This window comes from Dysidea avara, chromosome 4 (assembly GCF_963678975.1).
Source record: "Dysidea avara chromosome 4, odDysAvar1.4, whole genome shotgun sequence".
Taxonomy (NCBI): Eukaryota; Metazoa; Porifera; class Demospongiae; order Dictyoceratida; family Dysideidae; genus Dysidea; species Dysidea avara.
In genome coordinates, this window is record NC_089275.1 from 13,139,017 (window position 1) to 13,159,560 (window position 20,544).

At 37.9% G+C, this 20,544-nt stretch overlaps 1 protein-coding gene and 1 long non-coding RNA gene across 4 annotated transcripts in view; one reads left to right on the plus strand and one right to left on the minus strand.

The window, feature by feature from the left end:
* The window catches only part of LOC136253054 (uncharacterized), a 150,373-nt gene that overhangs the window by 70,319 nt on the left and 59,510 nt on the right, over nt 1–20,544 (minus strand). For 2 of the 3 annotated variants that reach the window (XM_066045637.1, XM_066045635.1), the window contains exon 6: nt 2,480–3,216. In XM_066045637.1, coding sequence (XP_065901709.1) covers nt 2,480–3,216 — 737 coding nt within the window. The remainder of the gene's footprint in view (nt 1–2,479; nt 3,217–20,544) is intronic. The other variant, XM_066045636.1, reaches the window with a different exon arrangement.
* LOC136253160 (uncharacterized) lies at nt 11,572–14,915 on the plus strand. Its single transcript, XR_010699981.1, has 3 exons — nt 11,572–12,181; nt 14,045–14,116; nt 14,627–14,915. It is a non-coding gene; the product is annotated as an uncharacterized lncRNA (long non-coding RNA).

Below are 20,544 nucleotides of genomic sequence, written 5' to 3' on the forward strand. Positions count from 1 at the left end.
TTCATTGTGGCTAGGCGTTACTCAGAGGATAACTAACGAGATTAGTAACTTCGTTACTTATAGTAATAATATTACGTAATATTAGACTCGTTACAGTAACTATATTACTTAGGTAACGCGTTACATTTGTAAGTAAAATAATTTGCGTTATATTACCTGTTTTTATAGCGTATTTCGTTATATTACTTAGTTACCACAAAAGTAATAATATTACGTAACGCGTTACATAAGTAATGCGTTACTCCCAACACTGTCCATTAGAGTATGTATAAATGCAGTCACTTATTCACTATATACCTGTTAAATGATGGTACTCAATGATACTACTGTAATAAGAGCACTTTGCACTTCAACACAAGTAGGTTACCAGACTGTCTGCTGGGGTTTGGTCTGTGGTCACCACCAAATTATCAATAAATTAACCAATGGTTACCACCAAACCATCTTATTACATTCCAATGTCTTTGAATGGCTGCCCTCCAGCTGGCAAGCAGCCCTTGACTCCCTTTAATACAAGGCTTCTTTGAAATGAATATAAATAAAATGTGGTCATATGGTAACAATCAGCACTTCTAATTAGCTCAATGGACTCTTGTTGATGGAGAAATGCTGTATTAGATTATGGACTCTTGGCATACCATAACAGTACATAAAGTGTGTATGTGATCGAATCTGCAAGGAAAGGACCTTTATTCTCTCCAGTTTGACTGATCATAACTTCTCATGTATTTGAGCTATTTCAACTCCAATGGAACCAAATGGACATTAGTAATGCCTTAAAGCAAATGTTGATTCACGATAGTGTAACACAGTTCTCTCTGCTACAGTTGTTAAAATCTTTTCTTTTACAATAAGCTACCCCTATATAACCTGAGACTGGGAAAGTGGTGTCTATTGGCATGTATGTCCAAACAGGGCTACCCATGAAATGAACACTGGCTAAAGTCTTGAATTAAACTTGCTTTACAGGTGATAATGTACCAGTACTGCTGTGTGATAATTACAGTACTGCTGCATGATAATTACAGTACTGCTGCGTGATAATTACAGTACTGCTGCATGATAATTACAGTACTGCTGCGTGATAATTACAGTACTGCTGCGAACATGCTATCAGTGCTACCCATGTTACCAGTGCTACGCATGTTGGCCATGTTACCAGTGCAACCCATGTTACCAGTGCCACCCCTGCTACCAGTGCAACCCATGCTACCCATGTTACCAGTGCTACCCATGTTACCGGTGCTACCCATGCTACCAGTGCTACCCATGTTACCAGTGTTACCCATGCTACCAGTGCTATCTATGTTACCAGTGCCACCCATGCTACCGGTGCTACCCATGTTACCTGTGCTACCCATGTTACCAGTGCTACCCATGTTACCAGTGCTACCATGTTACCAGTGCTAACCATGTGACCAGTGCTACCATGTTACCAGTGCTACCCATGTTACCAGTGCTACCCATGTTACCAGTGCTACCCATGTTACTAGTGCTACCAGTGCTACCCATGTTACCAGTGCTACCCATGTTACCAGTGCTACCAGTGTTACTCATGTTACCAGTGCTACCTATGTTACCAGTGTTACCAGTGCTACCCATGTCACCAGTGCTACCAGTGCTACCCATGTTATCAGTGCTACCCATGTTACCAGTGCTACCAGTGCTACTCATGGTACCAGTGCTACCCATGTTACCAGTGCTACATATGTTACCAGTGTTACCAGTGCTACCCATGTTATCAGTGCTACCATGTTACCAGTGCTACCAGCGCTACTCATGTTATCAATGCTACCATGTTACCAGTGCTACCCATGTTACCAGTGCTACCAGTGCTACTCATGTTACCAGTGCTACCCATGTTACCAGTGCTACCTATGTTACCAGTGCTACCAGTGCTACCCTTGTTACCAGTGCTACCCATGTGACCAGTGCTACCATGTTACCAGTGCTACCCATGTTACCAGTGCTACCCATGTTACTAGTGCTACCAGTGCTACCCATGTTACCAGTGCTACCAGTGCTACTCATGTTACCAGTGCTACCTATGTTACCAGTGTTACCAGTGCTACCCATGTCACCAGTGCTACCAGTGCTACCCATGTTATCAGTGCTACCATGTTACCAGTGCTACCCATGTTACCAGTGCTACTAGTGTTACTCAAGTTACCAGTGTTACCCATGTTACCAGTGCTACCCATGTGACCAGTGCTACCATGTTACCAGTGCTACCCATGTTACCAGTACTACCCATGTTATCAGTACTACTCATGTTACTGGTGCTACCCATGTTACCATATTACCAGTGTTACTATTAACTACATATTCCCTACTACTGTAGTATATACTACACAATGATGTAATGATGATGTATTGTAAGGACAAGTTACACATAGAACCACCCCTAATAATATAGTCTACCCTATACATACTGTACACCCCTGTACACAGTACACATCATACTACAGTGGTAACTTACGTTGTTTCTGCGATCAAGTATCACTGCTGATGATATTTTTAAATACAGAAACATATCTTCTTCAGTAAACTTATGAACATTATTTTTAGCTGTTTCTATCATGTATGAAACTGCATTGACAGGAATAAACCCTTCTATGACCACTGAATTGAATGGAGACACTTTAGAAAATGGAGACATCACATAAGACTCCACTCCACAATATTGTGAAATGAACTCTTTCAACTCATCATACTCCTCCTTTGTGATGTCTGAGAACATCTTTTCAACAATTGCAATCATTTTGTAGTAACCTCCTAGAATGTTAACACTTAGTTGTTCATGTAATTGCTGTAGCTTCATTTTACTGCATACTTCAATTTCAAACGAATGTAGTAAATTCAAACATTTTTTTGTATTTAATTTTTTCATAAGTACATTCAACATGGAGTGGTCATCCCAACTGTAGCAGTGACGTAGTTTATTCATTAAAAGTGTTTCAATGTCATTACAATCATATATGTCTTCAAGTTCACTATCACTAAACTTCTTAATACCAGACTTGTCCTTCAAAGTTAGAGCAGACGATGTCCTTTTCAACAATTTCAAATTTTTGCTTTCATTTTTCATTAACTCTTCCAAGATTTCATCGAGAAGAACACCAAACTCAGCACTGGCTGGCTCAATTTTGCTAATTGTATTTGTGTCTCCTGGATCAGATTTCCTGATAATTGTAGGAATTTTTACCAGATCTGTAACTAATAATAACATTAATCGGAATGATGTGTATAAACTGTGTATAGATCAAGACACATGGTAGTGTGTTGTGCAACTCAAGAAGTTAGTGCACCACACCATGGGTAAAATGACAGGAAAAAAAGCAATATGTGTAAATAAACTACAATATAATAATTATGTAGTGTGTGTTAGCTACTCCAAATATGGATAGTTCTAAAGTAAGGTACAGTAACACAGTTTTATGGATTTTTATTAATATCTATGTAGAAGTCACAGGAAGTTTGTCTTTTACATTTTGTTGTTTAGATATAATCCTCTATGGTATTTAGCACATTTGTAGTTCTTTTACACTTTTCAGGGATGGTGGACATGCAAATATACTACTGGACATCTAATCCCTACTCTTCAGTCTGTAACCATGACTGAACTAGGGATTACATGTCCACTAGTATATCTGCAGGTATAGGCAACCTCCCTTGTTTCACAACTTTGTACTTGTTTCCCTGCTTTTTGTTCTTTAATCCAAATTCCTAATTTTCCTTGTACTTGTTTGTTTACTTTTTTAATAACACACTTATGACTACTGAATCCACTGGAACCGCATTAAAAGAAAGAATGGCACCAGGCATTCCGTACAGTAATTCTGCATCTGAATGTGCACCCCAATAATTAATTATGTGCTGAAAAGTTAGGTGTTATGCTTTGTAGCTATGCTCCACTTGTTACTCAGCGTTGCAAATGAAGAACAGCACAAGAAACTTCTCTGCAATGAATCCAGTCACTATGGAAAATGTGGATGAAAAGCATGACATAACCAGATTGTAAATTGACACCTTGTGTAGTCAGCAAAAAGAACTGGAACACAAAGGAGGACAAAGGTAGGTCCAAGATAAGTGAATTGTGCGTACTGCGGTTGGCGAAAAGACACATATAGGGATAAAGTGATGTTGAACAGTGAAAAAATCAAACCCATAGCCTTATCCATTGTCGAGTTATGCTTGGCTGAAGGCATCAGTTAGTTAGTTAGTTTCAGTTAAGTAGGAAATTTTTAAGATTCCATGCAAACTTGTTGGAAGGGTTTGGGGGTAACTCTGAAGGCATTTCTGGGCTTGGCTATGCCTAACCAATACTGCTAAACTGTTATGAAGGAAATTTGAGGCTGGTTTTAGGGTGATATTTTTGGGTTAGAAAATCCAAAACTGCATAGTCCCTATTATACAGTACTACCGTACTGTATGATAGCATGCAATTCTTAGATATGGACATTTCTGAGTTTTGGACATTAGTATGCACCAGACTACCCAGATAAGAGAGGTTCCACTGTAATTTAATGATCTAGCTGCAATCACCTATGGTCCTGTAGAAAACTACACATCACAAACCATGCCCCTTAATCGCTTACTCAATACAAGGAAGATAAAAATACTCTAATAAAGCAGTAACAGTCAAGTGTATTACCTAGTTATGTTAATGGAAAAACAAGGTAGCAACTAGGGCTGAGCAATACTACCGTTTTAGCGATATATCGCGATATTTTGAACGTATCAATATCGTGATATTTGGTTATTAACTATCGTGATACCATGCCTGTACATTATTGTCATTAAAAATCCATTTGTTGTGCAGTACTAGGCTAAGAATCCTTGTAAGTGATAATGTCCATCCACCTGGTTTCCCTGCAGAGGTGTGAACACCACAACATAACCTCAAAGCATGTGTTACAATAACTGTTACTGTAAACAAGGATGATAGCGGCTAGTTTACTATCACCTATAAGGACTTCCTGCAGGAATGCTGAGCAATACAGTGTGTAGCAGCAGCTATGATTGACTTATTTGTAAGTATCGTGAACTATTCAGTATCGTGAACTATTCAGTACCGTGAATAGTGGCTTTAGTATTGATCGTGATACTAAAATGGCAGTATCGCTCAGCCCTAGTGGCAACAATTAAGAAATTCTAATTTTTCTCACTAGAACCTTATTTCATTAATTTGTATCGTACTAGTAATAATTACAGATGTTCATTCTCACCACAGTGATCCTTGGTTTATTCTAAATGTAGGAGTATTGTACTGAACTTTAGTTGTGCTTTTAAAACTAGAAAGTTTCATTATCACCAGTTGTGCTTTTGAGACTAGAAAGTTTCATTATCACCACAGTGAGTGTCGACTTTATGAAATTAAACTTAAATCTGCTACTTCTGTATTTGCTGTGTGCATACTGTACATGTAGCAAGTGCACGATCAAGATATTCTAATAGTACAGTCACCCTATTAGAGAATTCAGCTACTAAGATAAATTACTCCCTGAGCCTTCAACTAAGTTACAAGTCATCCTCTAGAGAGTTCATTGTAGTGTTGATCAAACATGCGTACTAGATGATTATAATAATAGTAGTACAGATCATGTACATGTAGATAATCTTAATAATATTATATAGATCATGTATGCAATAGTGTATGTGCATAGTGCAAGTCCGTTATAGTTAGTCACACTACATCTCCCTTTCTTAAGCTACTGCCTGACTCTTTCAGGTAGCTGTATAGCAGTGCCATTCATTGATTGAGCAACAGGACATTGATGCTCTGGGCTGGGGCTCCCAGTAGTTGAGGATGCTTGATTGTCCAGCACAATGTTTGAGTGTGTTCGTTTCTCTTATCTCCCAATTTGGGGTGCCAACACTGTACTGTATGACTGAGAAACATCTGCTTGTCCTATCATGGTCCAGTAACCGTTGGTCCTGATGTGGTATAAACTTCAGTATTAGGAATGGGTGGTAAAGGATGAGAGCAGTGTCTTTATTATAGTCTGTTTCCTGCTGTTGCTTGAACTGATTATCCATGTCTCAAAATGTTATAAGATGTGTCCATGTAGGTTGTAGTTGTTCAGTAGTTATTGGCAGGGTATATCGAAGGCATCTCCCCATAAGCAACTCAGCTGGTGATAAATTGCACCACGGGATTAGGGTATTGCAATATGTTAGCAAGACCATCTGAATGTCTCAGCAGTTTCTTAGCAGTTTGTATGGCTTGTTCGACGTGACTGAGAAAATAATAGACTACTGGTTATGTGAAGTTACAGGACTTTGCAAATACAGTAACTCAAACAGTAGGTACTAAGGTACACTGTCGCTCATGTCAGTTTCTAGTATTCTGTAATGAGAAAAAAACTTATCTCAAGGCATCTATGACTGCTTCGGATGTAGTGGCTTTCAGTTTGATCAGCTAAATAAATGTGGAAAAATAATCAACAATCATCAGATAATAATCTTCTGTCATGGATGGTCTGGTAACTGAGATGGAATAAGAGGTTCTTTGCATGGAGCTGATTCTCTTACTTCAAGGAAAGGTTCTTGTTTGGTCAATTATACTTATAGTAGGATATAAGGGTAGTACAGGTTGGGTCAGAGCTCTGTGCTATCTTAGGTCATTGATGCATTGTACCTGTATTTTTCACAATGATGCAGAATGATTTGTCAGTGTGTCTAAATGACAGTGTCAATGTGGCTCTCTTGAGACAATACTTAAACATTCTTAGACAAACAGCACTGGTTATAATTTCCTTTTTTGCGACGTCAGGTGCAGGTGGCATTCTTGGTAGGACATTTGTCACAGGAATGTGTGTATGTCTCTGCTGTTCTGCTGTCTACGCATGGCCAAGGTTTCTTCAAATTACGGCTGCAGAATTACAATCTGTCCAGTTCACTTCTGGCTGAATCATTGCCTCTTTTCAGTGTATGCATGTTGCTGGGAATGGACAGCTTTGTGTTGGCAGATTGTGCATTTAATGTTATTCAGAATCTAGCCATTCAGAAAGATGGCAGTTATGGATTCCGACGACAAGTCTATCGTGAATCATCACTCCCTGCAGAATTCTACCAGGTTATAGAGTTTGATATTCTGCTGATACACTATCCAGTTAAATGCAGCGATTAAAATAAGCTCTCTTAAAAATCACATTTCTATCACCTTGGAGAACTAGTCGAATTTCATATTACTGTTTTATACACTTTCTGTTCATCACCGGTAATACTAGTAGATGCTAGAACTGTCTCAGTTTCTTTGCCAATACAATAGTGGTGTGTGCTCAATTGTTTTGGCTCTGCTCCATGGCCCAGAAGCAACATGAAACTGATCAAAAAAAATTGTTTCCATCATGGCCAGTTTTCGGGAGTCTTAAAGCTCAATGAATCTGGCAGTTGGAAATGGATTTGCACCATGAGTTCGTTCTCTACACTGTCACCATGTAGTGGAAATCAGATACTCGTATTAGATGATTACAATAATAGTACAGATCACGTGCACATACAAAATACAGATTGTATATACAATAGCATGTGTGCATAGTGCAAGTCAGTTATAGTTACAGTAGTCAAACGACATTCATCTACACAGCAAGTCATTCTGTAGAGTTCAGCTACATAACAAGTTAACCTGTAGAGAGTTCAGCTACAATTATGTCATCCTATAGAGAGTAATTCAGTTACAAACAAGTCTGTAGAGCATTCAGATACATACAAAGACACTCTATAGAAGTGCAACTACAAAAAAGTCAACCTGTCAAGAATTCTGCTTATAAACAAGTCACTAAGTAAATAGTTCAGGTACACGTATATACTGCAGCTACAGAGTTATTAAATTAAAATAATTTATAATTAAAATTCTGGGCAGTGTATTTTACTGGCTAATAATCAGAGTTGATCTCAGTATTGTAGCAGGCTCTCCTAGGCCTGCTGATAAAAATAAGTTTTGGAGAAGTTCCTAGATAGTAACTAGCTTATAACAACTCTCTTAGGTTGTTCCAACTTCAAGCATATCCTATCAGCAGTTGCATCAGCATCTTGTTCAAATAATGTTTCGATAGCTTAATGTTTAAGATTGCAGTGTGGCTGCAATAAATGTGACTAAAATAAGTGTAGCAGTCATACAATGATTATTCCAGAGTGGAAGAAATTTAAGGAAATCAGGAGTTTGAAATGATGCATGATGCATTTAGCACTTTATGTTGATAAAGAATAAGAACTCTATAACATCTACGTATATACTATCGAGTGCATCCGACTGTTTTATTAGAGTGATGACTGCAGCATTAGAGTAATCGCATGGCTGCTTATTAGAGTAGCTGACTACTGTATTTGATCTTGCATGCCACCACGACCATTTCAAAACCCATGCCAGAGTGGCATTAAAAAGATTAACTATGTTATTATAGTAAATGTATATACATAGTTTAATGCACTTGGTTGCTATAGTCTGCAAACTATAGTTTCACCTCTCTGTAAACTGATTTCAGACACGTGCCTTATTTTCAGAAGGGGTTTCAGTCAAAACTAATGTAACTCCCTGTATCCACAACCGTTATCTTATTAAGTGTTTGAGTGGTCTATTCAGAGCATCATGTTTTCATCACAGTGAAGTGAGGTTGGCTTCACACTGTCTGTAGCTATTGGTGAAGATTATCAGAGGAACTACTTGAGGTACAGTAATAGGGAGCTACTTGTGTGACAATTGTATAGCAAAAGTAATCAATTATCAACCGATGTCTATTATCAGCCAACACGATGTCTATTATCATCCTATAGAATCTGGATTAAAATACAGAACTTCGGAACAATACGAAGCCTCATGCTGCTTTGTTTTGTTCTTCTACCAGCTAAAATCAACTTAAATTACGTTGGTCTGTTGGTTAATGACAAGTGGCTTGCGTATAGCTTAGTTTTGTTATGCCAGTCTGTTATTCTTGGCATGAAAATGATGTTTGTAGTGTACTTAACTTTATCCGTGTTGTTTCTTTTGTTCTAGTCCACACTGAACCTTACACAAGATGTTCAAGGTAAGAAGGGACAGGCTGAAATCGTTTTAAAGTCCCGTCATTCTCTGTGCCAGAATAATCATGCTTACAGGTAGAATAATGTTTGTTTACAATCGCACACATGTGTTTACAAGATAGTCATCACTTATTTGACTTGGAATTCATGTCTTGTGGACTGTTAAAGGTAGTTTTAATCATCATGGATTAGTGGCTGTACAATGACAGCCATTATAAATTGTTTATGTGGACAAAGAAGATGGAAAGATGTCTTGTGGTAGTTAGACTAATGGAGCTGCCTAGGAAGAAACAGCTCTTAAAGCAAGGTGAATCACACCAAAGTCTTGTGAGGCTACCTACATCCTGTAGAAAACAGGAGAATTGGCTACATAAGCAATGGTCAGAGTGTTTACAAATAAAGATACACTTACTTTCAGACATAATCGACTGACATATATATTGTATTTAAAGGCTTGGAGCCTTGTAACCAGCTGTCAAGTGTTGAACATGTTACACTGCACAGGAACAAGTGGATAAGACACCCATCACATTGGATAGAAGTTGTCAGTTATCGTTTACGTATGAAGAGCTTGTATGTCATTCGATAGATTGCTGGATAACAGGAAACAAACTAGCTAAAGCTGAGCCCAGTGGCACCAAGATTATTCTGCTGACCTTTGTTACATCATTGATGAAGCAACTGTCCTATTTAATTCATTTGGTATTGTGTTTAAAGTGTTAAAATACTTGAGTGATTGTTTTATTAGAAATTTGATTTGAGTGTATTTCGAAATCACGCATAAGACTTACTTGAAATTTTGGTGGAATTACAATTAGTACTGGTAGACTATTTTGTACTATTGGCAGGATTTAGTTTTGAATTGTGTGTGGATGCCAATCGAAATACTTCAAATAGGATGATAATTGATGTACACAAGTTATTGAGTGGCCGATAAATAATGTCTACCGACGATAATCGATGCCTTATACTACTGCCTGCTGCTGATGAATGCTACTGTTTTGAACGCTGGTACATTGTGTGCATCTAAAGTATTAAATTGCCTATCGCTGGGTATAAAAAGTTTGTGTACATCTTGTTCTAAATGAGATTTCTGTAGGTTGGTACACAACTAGGCCAATAATTGATTGCTTATGCTAAGACATTACTTGAGATGTGACAGGGGACCACTGCCATGGTATGACAAATCACAAACATTAATCAAATATACAAGGGGTTGTCATCAACTATCAATATAAATCTAACTTCTAATTCATTTGTTTACTGAATGTGGCTATATAATAGTTAGACACCAAGACCAAGGGAACTAAGCGATTTAGTAACCCTGATGGCCTGAGGCTGTAGCGTCCCGAGCGCAGCGAGGGTGCTACTAAGGGCCAGAGGGGTTACTAAATTGCTTAGTTCCCGTTGGTCGCGGTGTCTAACTTATTTAGACTATGGTTTAAAGTACATACCTTTATAGCCAGAACATTAGGGTGGAGTGAAAGAGCAATGTAGAACAACAGAACGGTTTCTTCCTGAAGTTCTTACAGCGCCCACAAAAATAATTATTCGACCGGTAACCAGAGTAACAGTTAAAGCTACAGTAGATACGCTACTTACTAGTTAGTCTACTATTTGTCCAGAATTATTCGCAGAACACGGAGAAGAATTGTATTACAGTATCCCATCCAAAAACAGCTTATAGCTGTAAAAAAAGTGCGCGTCCAAGTAAAGCAGAGTTAACTGTGACAAAAAGTAATGATATCATAATGCGGCCATGTGCTAGGTGTGCAAGTTGTAAAATTAATATTAGCTAATCAGATAATACAATGTTATTGTTAAAGTGTTAATGAGAACTACTATGTGATGCTGCTATTTTTAAGTGTGTGAGCATCTTCATAAATGCCACACAAATTTAATTCTCAATAAAGCAATGTGTATAGATTCTCTGATAGCAATAAATAGTTTGAGTTTGGCCACCTTTCCTTTGTTCGTAGCATTGCCGTATACAGGAAAGACGGCCAAACTCAAACTATTTATTGCTATCAGAGAATCTATACACATTGCTTTATTGAGAATTAAATTTGTGTGGCATTTATGAAGATGCTCACACACTTAAAAATAGCAGCATCACATAGTTCTCATTAACACTTTAACAATAACATTGTATTATCTGATTAGCTAATATTAATTTTACAACTTGCACACCTAGCACATGGCCGCATTATGATATCATTACTTTTTGTCGCAGTTAACTCTGCTTTACTTGGACGCGCACTTTTTTTACAGCTATAAGCTGTTTTTGGATGGGATTTCAATACTTTTTGTTAGAATAAGCAATGCACTGTTGATAACAGTAAGTGAGTTTCCATGGTTTTGACAGAAACCCCAGATTACAATGACAGAATATTAAAATATAACTGTAATTTTAGTGGCCAGGGCCGCCCACATGGGGGGGGGGGGGGGGGGGGTAACTGGGGTATTTTTCCCCCTGCCCCAGCCCGAAAGGGGCCCCTTGAATACCTGTTTAAAGAAAGATCGATATACTCTAATAGAACAGTCAGGATCTAGACTCTTCCTTGCCCCTGGGCCCCTCTTTAACTCTTTTCCCTGGGCTCTCTAATTTCTCTGGACGGCCCTGTTAGTGGCATGCAACTGCAGTCAACTACCACCCATTTTAACTAGTAAACCCTTAATAACACTTTGCCTTTCATCTTGTACTGCATTAAAACGATCAAGATACTCTATTAGAGCAGTCACAAAACAGCTGTAACACAGCAATCAATATTTAGCATAGTTACAACTTCTGCTTAGCATCGGATTGTATAGTTTAAATTACTAGCTACTTACAGACTTTACAATATAAAAATATGGCACTTGTAGAAATGTGACTGTTCTATTAGAGTATCTCGATCTACTTCAAGCATTGACTGATTCAAGTGAAGAAGCTACGCCCCTGCCAAGAGATCTTGTGAAATGAAATGAGAATAGTAAAGAAAAGGCAAGTATGTACAGAGACAATAGAAGGGCGCGTAATTATGTCCTGTTGTAAATAAACGCCTTTAAAATTTATATTACTACTAAATAAGCACACAAGAATAGGCTTGTGAGGCTGTTGTCTCCAAGGTTGTCTCATTACTTGTTTTTTCGTGTTGAAGGGATTTAGTCACAATTGGTGAGTTTAACTATACATGTAGTTGTGTTGCAAAACTTAATTGTAAAAAGGCGATTAGTACATATCATGATAAACATGTATTTGTCACAGTAGAGTCTCTCACAATTATTACGAGACATTGGACTAGTCTCGCGTGGCCAGACCGCTTTTTCTTCATCACGGCGCTTATCGATTAGAGATTATAAGCGCCTACTCCGAAATAGGGTCTGGTCCAGAATCAATACGTAAACTCGTTTTCACACCCCAAGCAAAAAAATCCATTTGGTTCTACTTGGGGTACTTAGAGATAATGAGTTACTCTCTAGAATTCCTATGGATATAATTACATGAAAATAACAAGGAGAAAACATCCTGACCACCTGGTAGACTCCTGTAAGCGTTCGAGCGTAAATCGGATGGCTGCAGGTTCGAGGCTACCTAGGTCCAGTCATGGATTTTTTCTCCTTTCTCCAACTTTTCAAACACATCTTAAGTAGCTAAAGTCTTTGAGCAGGCTGTAGGACCAGGTGTCCTACAGACCTTCAGCACTTGTGCTGTAAAGCATTAATAAAATAAATAAAATAAAAATAAAATAAAAAGGGCTCGGGGTGTTTAATCAACTTTCGTGATAAGACGTATACTTCCTTTTAAATTTCAAGCCACGTACGCACTGGAAATGCCATGAACGATAGCCGGTGGAGTTGATGAGAGACACTGAGGCTGGTTTTCTACGGTTAAAAAGGTCACGGATCGATTCCTTGTGAAAACGAAAAGACTGAAGGCGAACTGAGCAAGGAATCAACCCGTGTTCTTTTTAGCCTTAGAAAACCACCCTCAGTGTTTCTCATCGACTCTACCGACTATCGTTCATGGCATTTCCAGTGCGTACTTGGCTTGAAAATTAAAAGGAAGTATACGTTTTATGACGAAAGTTGATTAAACACCCCGAGCTCTTGCTTGGGGTGTGAAAACGAGTTTACGTATTGATTCTGGACCAGACCCTATTTCGGAGTAGGCGCTTATAATCTCTAATCGATAAGCGTCGTGACGAAGAAAAAGCGGTCTGGCCACGCGAGACTAACATTGGACCAGGGTAAAAAAATTTACTGCTATATTTAGAGGTTGTAGCGTTTGTATATCTTAGTATCTTAATAAATAATCCTCCATGATCACTAATCACTAATAGTACAGTGAAAACTGGTCATTATTCAGGCCGTATGGACAAAAAATTTCTGACCTAGCTTTTTAAAGAGGTGGCTGCATTTTGCGGCCTTAAAAAGGGTAAGAAGCATGCTGTTCTAACTGGCTATAGAGATGGATTTAGTGTGTGACAGCGTATGAGACAGTGAGTGCTGGCAGCAAGGGGGCAGCCAATCTGTTAGAGCACCAAAGGCACTGCTTAAGACTTAGGCAGTTGGCTGTCAGCCCAAAGTGTAAAAGTTTCACTATTGGTCCTTATAAGCTCCTGATGAAGAAAGTGATGAAGTCATTATCCATAGGATATATTTTTCAGAGTATCCATTTCAGTTCTACAATTCAGTAGCCAAGCATAAGATGAACATAGCACAGCATTCCGGTGGTTTAGTGGTGACCACAAGACTGCCTGAGGTAAACTGTGGTGAGATTTGAGACTACCGGAAGCCCTGGAATGCCTTCAACACATAAAATACCAAATATCTAATGCCTGGCTTTCATCCACAGTGGACCTGTCTTGGTGGCCACTTGTACAGAAGGAAAACAGCTGCCACACAGTCTTTTGAGCGAACAGCTCATTAATAAGGCCACCTTGTTATTCAGGCCAAATTTTTTGGTTCCACAGCTGGCCATATTAATGAGGCTTCACTGTACTTATGTGAATTTTTATTTTTCGTAACTTTTCTTCAGGTTTACTGATGGGCACTATGAAGCATTGTTGACTGGTCCGTACATAATTTGGTGACTTGAATTGCTAAAACAGTACGTAGCATGTCTTGTATGTACATGTAATGTGTTGTAATGTGTCCACACATCCACACATCTTAGAAATAAATATAATTGTATTCTCTATACTCAGTTCCATTGTGCCACTGGGTCATAAGTGGGTTGAGTATGGATCATCCAGGACATTTGAGTCACATTTTGTCCTGGCCAAGTGGATCTCATCCACTGACAGAATATACAGGATCACATCACGTGTATAAATTACGGTGGAACTTGTTTATTGCCACCTTCACTCAATAAAGAGGTAACAGTGTATAAATTCTCAATTGGAATTGGCTTATCAAGAGAGATTGTCTTTCTATACTGGTGGCCATTAAGACAGGTTGTACTGATAGAGTGTACATACTAGAGATGCAACAATATCCTCCACTTAGTGTCGTTTGATAGTGATGCAATGGAGACTATGTATTGTTGCATTTAAATACTATACTATTATATTGCAACTCTAGCACGTATTTATAACAGGAATGTTTGTTAACTGTTTAGACATACTGGAGCAACACCCACTCATCTGGATTCTACAAATGGAGTCATATCAACTTGTCATCATACTTACTTGTTACTCCCATTGTGTTTGGATGAATATACATGCCGTCATGTGAGACTTGCTACCATGGCGGGCCACTGGAAAACATTTTCATAGCAGTTATATTACAGTCATTATTGTACAATTCTTACATTATTGTTGTGAAAAGTGTTTGGTATTCATGTGTCCTCTGTATGTTGTAATTACATGTGTAATTTTTGTGTGGGGGTGCTGTAAAATGCAATAATGCATGGTACATTGATCAAGAGGTGATAAGTATAACAGTCATGAGTAGTTCAGCTAGCTATATTATAATTATTATGTACCTAAAGAATGGCATACATACACACAATCATGTGCATTTTCATTTACAAAATATCATTAGCAAGTTCCTCTCAGGGGTGGCACAACCAGTCCAGTTGGTCATGTTTCAACCTGACCACTTTTAACTGGGTCTCTGGTATAACTAATAAAAACTAAGGAACTTGGCCTAGGAGTTTTCACCATCACTATTTGGGTGCATACTTCAAATTAAATTAGCTAAGTGAACATAGCATGAACTATAATAATGCACTGTGCCTGCACAAAAACAAAGTTAAGTCCATGAACAGTAGCTAATCATTTGTAATAAAGTCAAGTGTAAATCCTGCTGCCACTACGGAACTTACTGTATCTCTCATTAAGTTGTTCTGTAACTTCTGTGTACCCTCATGTCCATTGTATTTTCTAAGTTTTTTTAATGCGATGGTATCTTAGTAAAGAGTTTTAATATTGCACTTGGTGACAGTCTATGAGTTTTTCAACTGAGCAACTACCTGGTTTACCTTGTATTCCTCACCAACCAACTACATTTGACTTTATTAATAATGGATGAAGAGCTGGCGGACTCAGCCCCATCCTTGCTAATAGCTATTCCCAATCTCCTTATAAGGTTACCTAGAAGGTTACAACCAAATGTATTGGGAGTTTCCGGGGTATTTGAGACCAGTGTATATAGGCCACCGTTGTCGTTCATCTGTCAGACACTTTGTGGAGAGAAATAGAATGTGAGAAGTAAGTATAAATAGAATGTGAGAAGTAAGTGTGTGCATGGGTGTGTTATGTATGTATTGGTAGAGAAAAGCACCACTCTTCTTAATGGTCAGAGATAAGTAGGTTATGGCTGTCGTATGTATCATACAACTAGCCATAGCTGAGGAACGCTTTTTAAGTTGGCATTGGATTATTATGCAGAACAACTAGTAACAACCAGCTGCAACCTGTAGAAAATAGTAAATCAATAAGTAATATGCAGCTCTAACTACAAGTGCAGCAATGCCTAAGGCTGTACTTGTATACAGGCTACATGTGCACCCCTACATTATAATTTTATTTCTGGGACTCTGACTAGTAAAGTTCTGCACTTCTGCTATACAGCTTTGTTTTGAAATTAATTGAGTGAAAAGTCCTCCAGATTCATTCTCACGGTGTCTATTTTTCAAAATTTTCCTGGGGGGGAGGGGCATGCCCTCATGCCCCCCAGACCCCCCTTAGTTAGAGCATGCCACATCAGTATGCTCTGCACACATCAGTATGCTCCATGCACATCATAACCTGACCACTTCAAAAATTGCTGCTCCGCCCCTGACTGCAGGTTAAGTGTATCCATGCATGTGATATTCCTTCAGACACAAATTTTTTTTCATTCTCAGCTACTATAGAAGATTCTCAATAGTGTTGTATGTGGTGACTGTTCTATTAGAGTATTTGACTAAAGTGTATATTTATTGGAGGAAAGAAGGGACACGTGACCCCACCCTCCTTAAATCTGTCTCTTCCATGGGGTACAGAAACATTCTGAAAGTGTTCTATAAAACAATGACACCATTGAATCAATGAAGAATGTATTTTATAGAATTAAATAAAGTCACTATATTGCTAGCTGACTATGTACATGTTCATATTTTCTAGTTTGTGTATGTCTTAAATTTCTGTATGTAAGATTGCATGGTTGTGCCAAACACACAAGTCTGATTAATAATCAAACAAATGTTAACAGCTTTAGGAAAATAACATTGGCAATGAAATCTAACAGTAGCAAGTAATAGTTGATAAAATGTATTTAACAAGTCAGATATATATAGTATACTAGTATTAAACAATTGTTAATTAAAAATGAAGTCGGGATCTATGCAATAATAGGTAGTGAAACAAGAGATGAATGATGGTATTACAGCATAGCTCAGTGGGAAAGTCCCTACTTTAGCACTGAGCAAAATAATTGTTATAGTTAATGTGCCAAATTACAGACTTCCCACTAAGCTATGCTATAATACCATCATTCATCTCTTGTTTCACTACTTTTTATTGCATAGGTCTCGACTTCATTTTTAAATTTCAGTTTTTTTATATACTAGTTTGTTTAGTATTTTTGTTGTAGCACAGCTAGCTACAATGTAACTTGTGACCAGGGGAGTCAGAGTAAAAGTGAAAGTGGTAAGGCTCAGTCTGGGGGAGGATTATGCCCCCCAGGAAAAATTTGAAACTACATATTTTGAGATATGCAGTTTTGGACTGGAATACTGTGTGAATGGTGCTAGCTACTTAGCTAGCTAACTAGCATTGTAACTATTCAATGATAAAACTGGTCAGTGGTCAAAAAGCATTTGTTTAACACTTAAACCTTACCATTTGAGTTTACTAATAAGAGACAAAGCATAAGAAATGTTTCTAAAAGCAGGCCAAATCTAAAAATGACGGTAATTATTTTTAGAGGCGCTTAATATGGACAAAGTCGACATGAAGCTGTTCTGAGTGAAAAACAGGCCAGACTGAATAAGTGCTGTTTCTGTCAATTGTTGCCATTAAATATATGCTAAGTATTGCATGTTCGCTACTTTTAGTTTTAGCTTCATCAAGTTTGCAAGTTTTTTATTCCAGCCAAAAAGTGGTGAGGCTCTGGCCTAACTGGTCGCACCTATTCTGACACCCTGCTTGTGACTGTTCTATTAGAATATCATAATGACTATTGTATTAGAGTGACCGTTGTATTAGAGTAAAATATTATTATTTCAAGTGAGCCAAGGGGTGTGCAGATAGCTATACCAATAAGGGGTGAGGTCATCTTGTATACTGTTAAGTAAAGAGCTAGATTGTTAAGATGTGTGGTCTCCATACTCTATTGCTATTAGTCCACCTAGATCTTTTATTGATGGGGTGGTCACGAACCTATCGCAAATCGTGAAATTGCAGATATCTAGCTATATATCTCATATAGTAGTGCCAGGACTAAAGCGCTTCTGGTGAAATAATTCTGTGGCATCTAAGTGTGCTGCTGAAAGAAAGTGTTGATACAGAAAATTAACACCTCAATATGGTTTCACTGAACGAAGAAGACAAGCAGCCTGATTGAAGATAAAAGAAAAGACAAGTCGCAGAGGGCCTACACTCATCAGAACTGCAAAAGGCATATTCCACTAGTGATTTTGATATTGTGGCGCAAAATGGTAGCTGTGCACTGCTGTATTTGGCCTCTAGCCTTGCAAAGTTCAGGACCTGGTCTGAGATCAATTTACTCTAATAGAACAATCATACATACATTCTAATGAAACAGTCCAGTAGAGTATATTCTACTATTGTAAAGCAGTAATAATCTTCAAGACAGTTTGTTGTCATATTATCTACTAACTTCCAATGAGACTGCTAGCTGTGGCCAAACACTGATTTAGCCATATATATAGTCTTTGCTTTGGGCTTATAAGATACTGAGACAAATACCAAGTATATTTACTTAATATTGCAAACTGATGACTTAAAACTCTTACGGTTAGATTGCAACTGTGGAAGTGTTAATTAACTTAGCCCCCCTCCCAAATCTTCATACTGAGAAAATACATACCTTTATTTTATTTTATATTTGAGCTCTGTGTGATTTCAGACATACAGTAGTGCTTGTTTAGTACTGATAGGCGATACCTGGAGTTTCAGAATGATATGATATAAATAATAATTGTGACCGGATTTGCGAAAAGGTACCTTTTCCACACATTTGACATACCAACAAACAAAATGATGTAACACTTGACTCCTTACACTGATTAACTTGCTGTTAGTATCAAATTGTAGCCAGATACTGTAGCCACATTCAGTGAAAATTGCAAGCATGTATATGCCATGATCAAAATGTTATGAAGCTTTAAAGTTCAAAAAATGGGTCAAATTGTGTGTGTGAAAAAGGTACCTTTTCGCAAATCCGGTCACAATTATTTATGATATTGAATAAAATTGGCCGGTATTGATACTTTTTGATATGATATTGCATCATTACTTTGCATGTATAAATTGTTAATTTTCTTACACAATAGAGATTTTCCTGCCCAAATATAGGTTTGAGCAAAATATGCTTTGAAAATAGCCTATTATGCTTTTGAGCAAGATTATGCTCTAGAGTTGGCTGTTTTATTAGTACTAGTAATAGCATGGGTAGCAGTGAAATTTGGGATAAATACCAAGAGTGTTGTATTGGAAATGGGGATAAATTCCACGAGGCGAAGCCGAGTGAAATTTACCATTTCCAATACAACAAGAGTGGTATTTATCCCAAATTTCACTGCTACCCATGCTATTCCCAGTTAATACCATACTCGCTGCATATGCGCATGCTTGCTATATACGCAATTTGTCACTATGTACTAAACACGTGTCAACACTAATTGGCGCTACATTGTTAACATAAATTCTAGCTAATGAAATTGCAATTACAAATTTTTCACTGCTACCAGTGAAATACGGGATAAATTTCACTGCTACTATTGAGACTTTTGTATGGGCAGTGAAACAGGTATGGTATTAGAGTATATATCAGCCTTTCCTTACTGCTTGAGAGTAGGTGATTGATCTATTATAGTAACTTGATCTTATTTCCACGAAGTGTGAATAATCAGCAAAGAAAGTGCAGTGTGTTCATGTTTTGTGTTTTTGACATGCGCATTGCGCATTTCATTAAAAATCTTTAAAACTGTCTCATTATTCTAGCATAATGCTTGATGCTTTTGCTAGCCTACTATGCTTGAAATTATGCTGCCATAATTGGTACAAGACTACCAACATATATTGCTGAATAGGTAATGGATACAACACATTAAAGAACAATTTATGTGCTATATTATTTTAAAAGTTACTGCAGATCACTTGATATACTAACTGTATCAAAATATCAAATTCTGAAAAAATATATATATCAAGACACACGGTAGTGTGTCGTGCGGCCCAAGAAGCTGGCGCGTAACACCCGTGAGTATATTGACAGGAAGAAAGAAAACGCAATTTTCGCACCTCTGTAGCTCTGTGCTGCCTTGATGAAACAAGACGATTTTTGCTGTGCGCACTCCCTCCACCTACAGAACTCCACATTCCAAATTTGAGCGAAATCGCTTCAAGCGTTCCCGAGATATGCGACTTCAAAAATTGGCTTAGTTTCTTCGGTTTTTTTTTTTTTTCTTATTTTTCTTCCTCTTTTTGCACACTTACAAAAACTGCTATAAAACGCGAACGCCATATCCGATTGACTTGAAATTTGCACACAGAAGGGGGGTATAAAGGCGCATCTCGGTACCAACTTTGGCTGGAATACGATAAACAGGCAAAGAGTTATGAGTGATTATTCACGAAAAATAACACCAATATGTTGTCACGCCTACAGGGTAAACCGCGTATGGGAAGAAGCTGAAAATCGGTGGGTGAATAGGTTAACTACTGAACCTCAAACCTTTTGTGGTTTGAAAGAAATCGAGCTAAAAACCAGGAAGATACAACGAAACAACCAACAGTGTGTAACAATTATGCAATCGAGATTAGCTAATAAAAAAAAAACTGCTTGCCACGCCTACCAGATAAACCG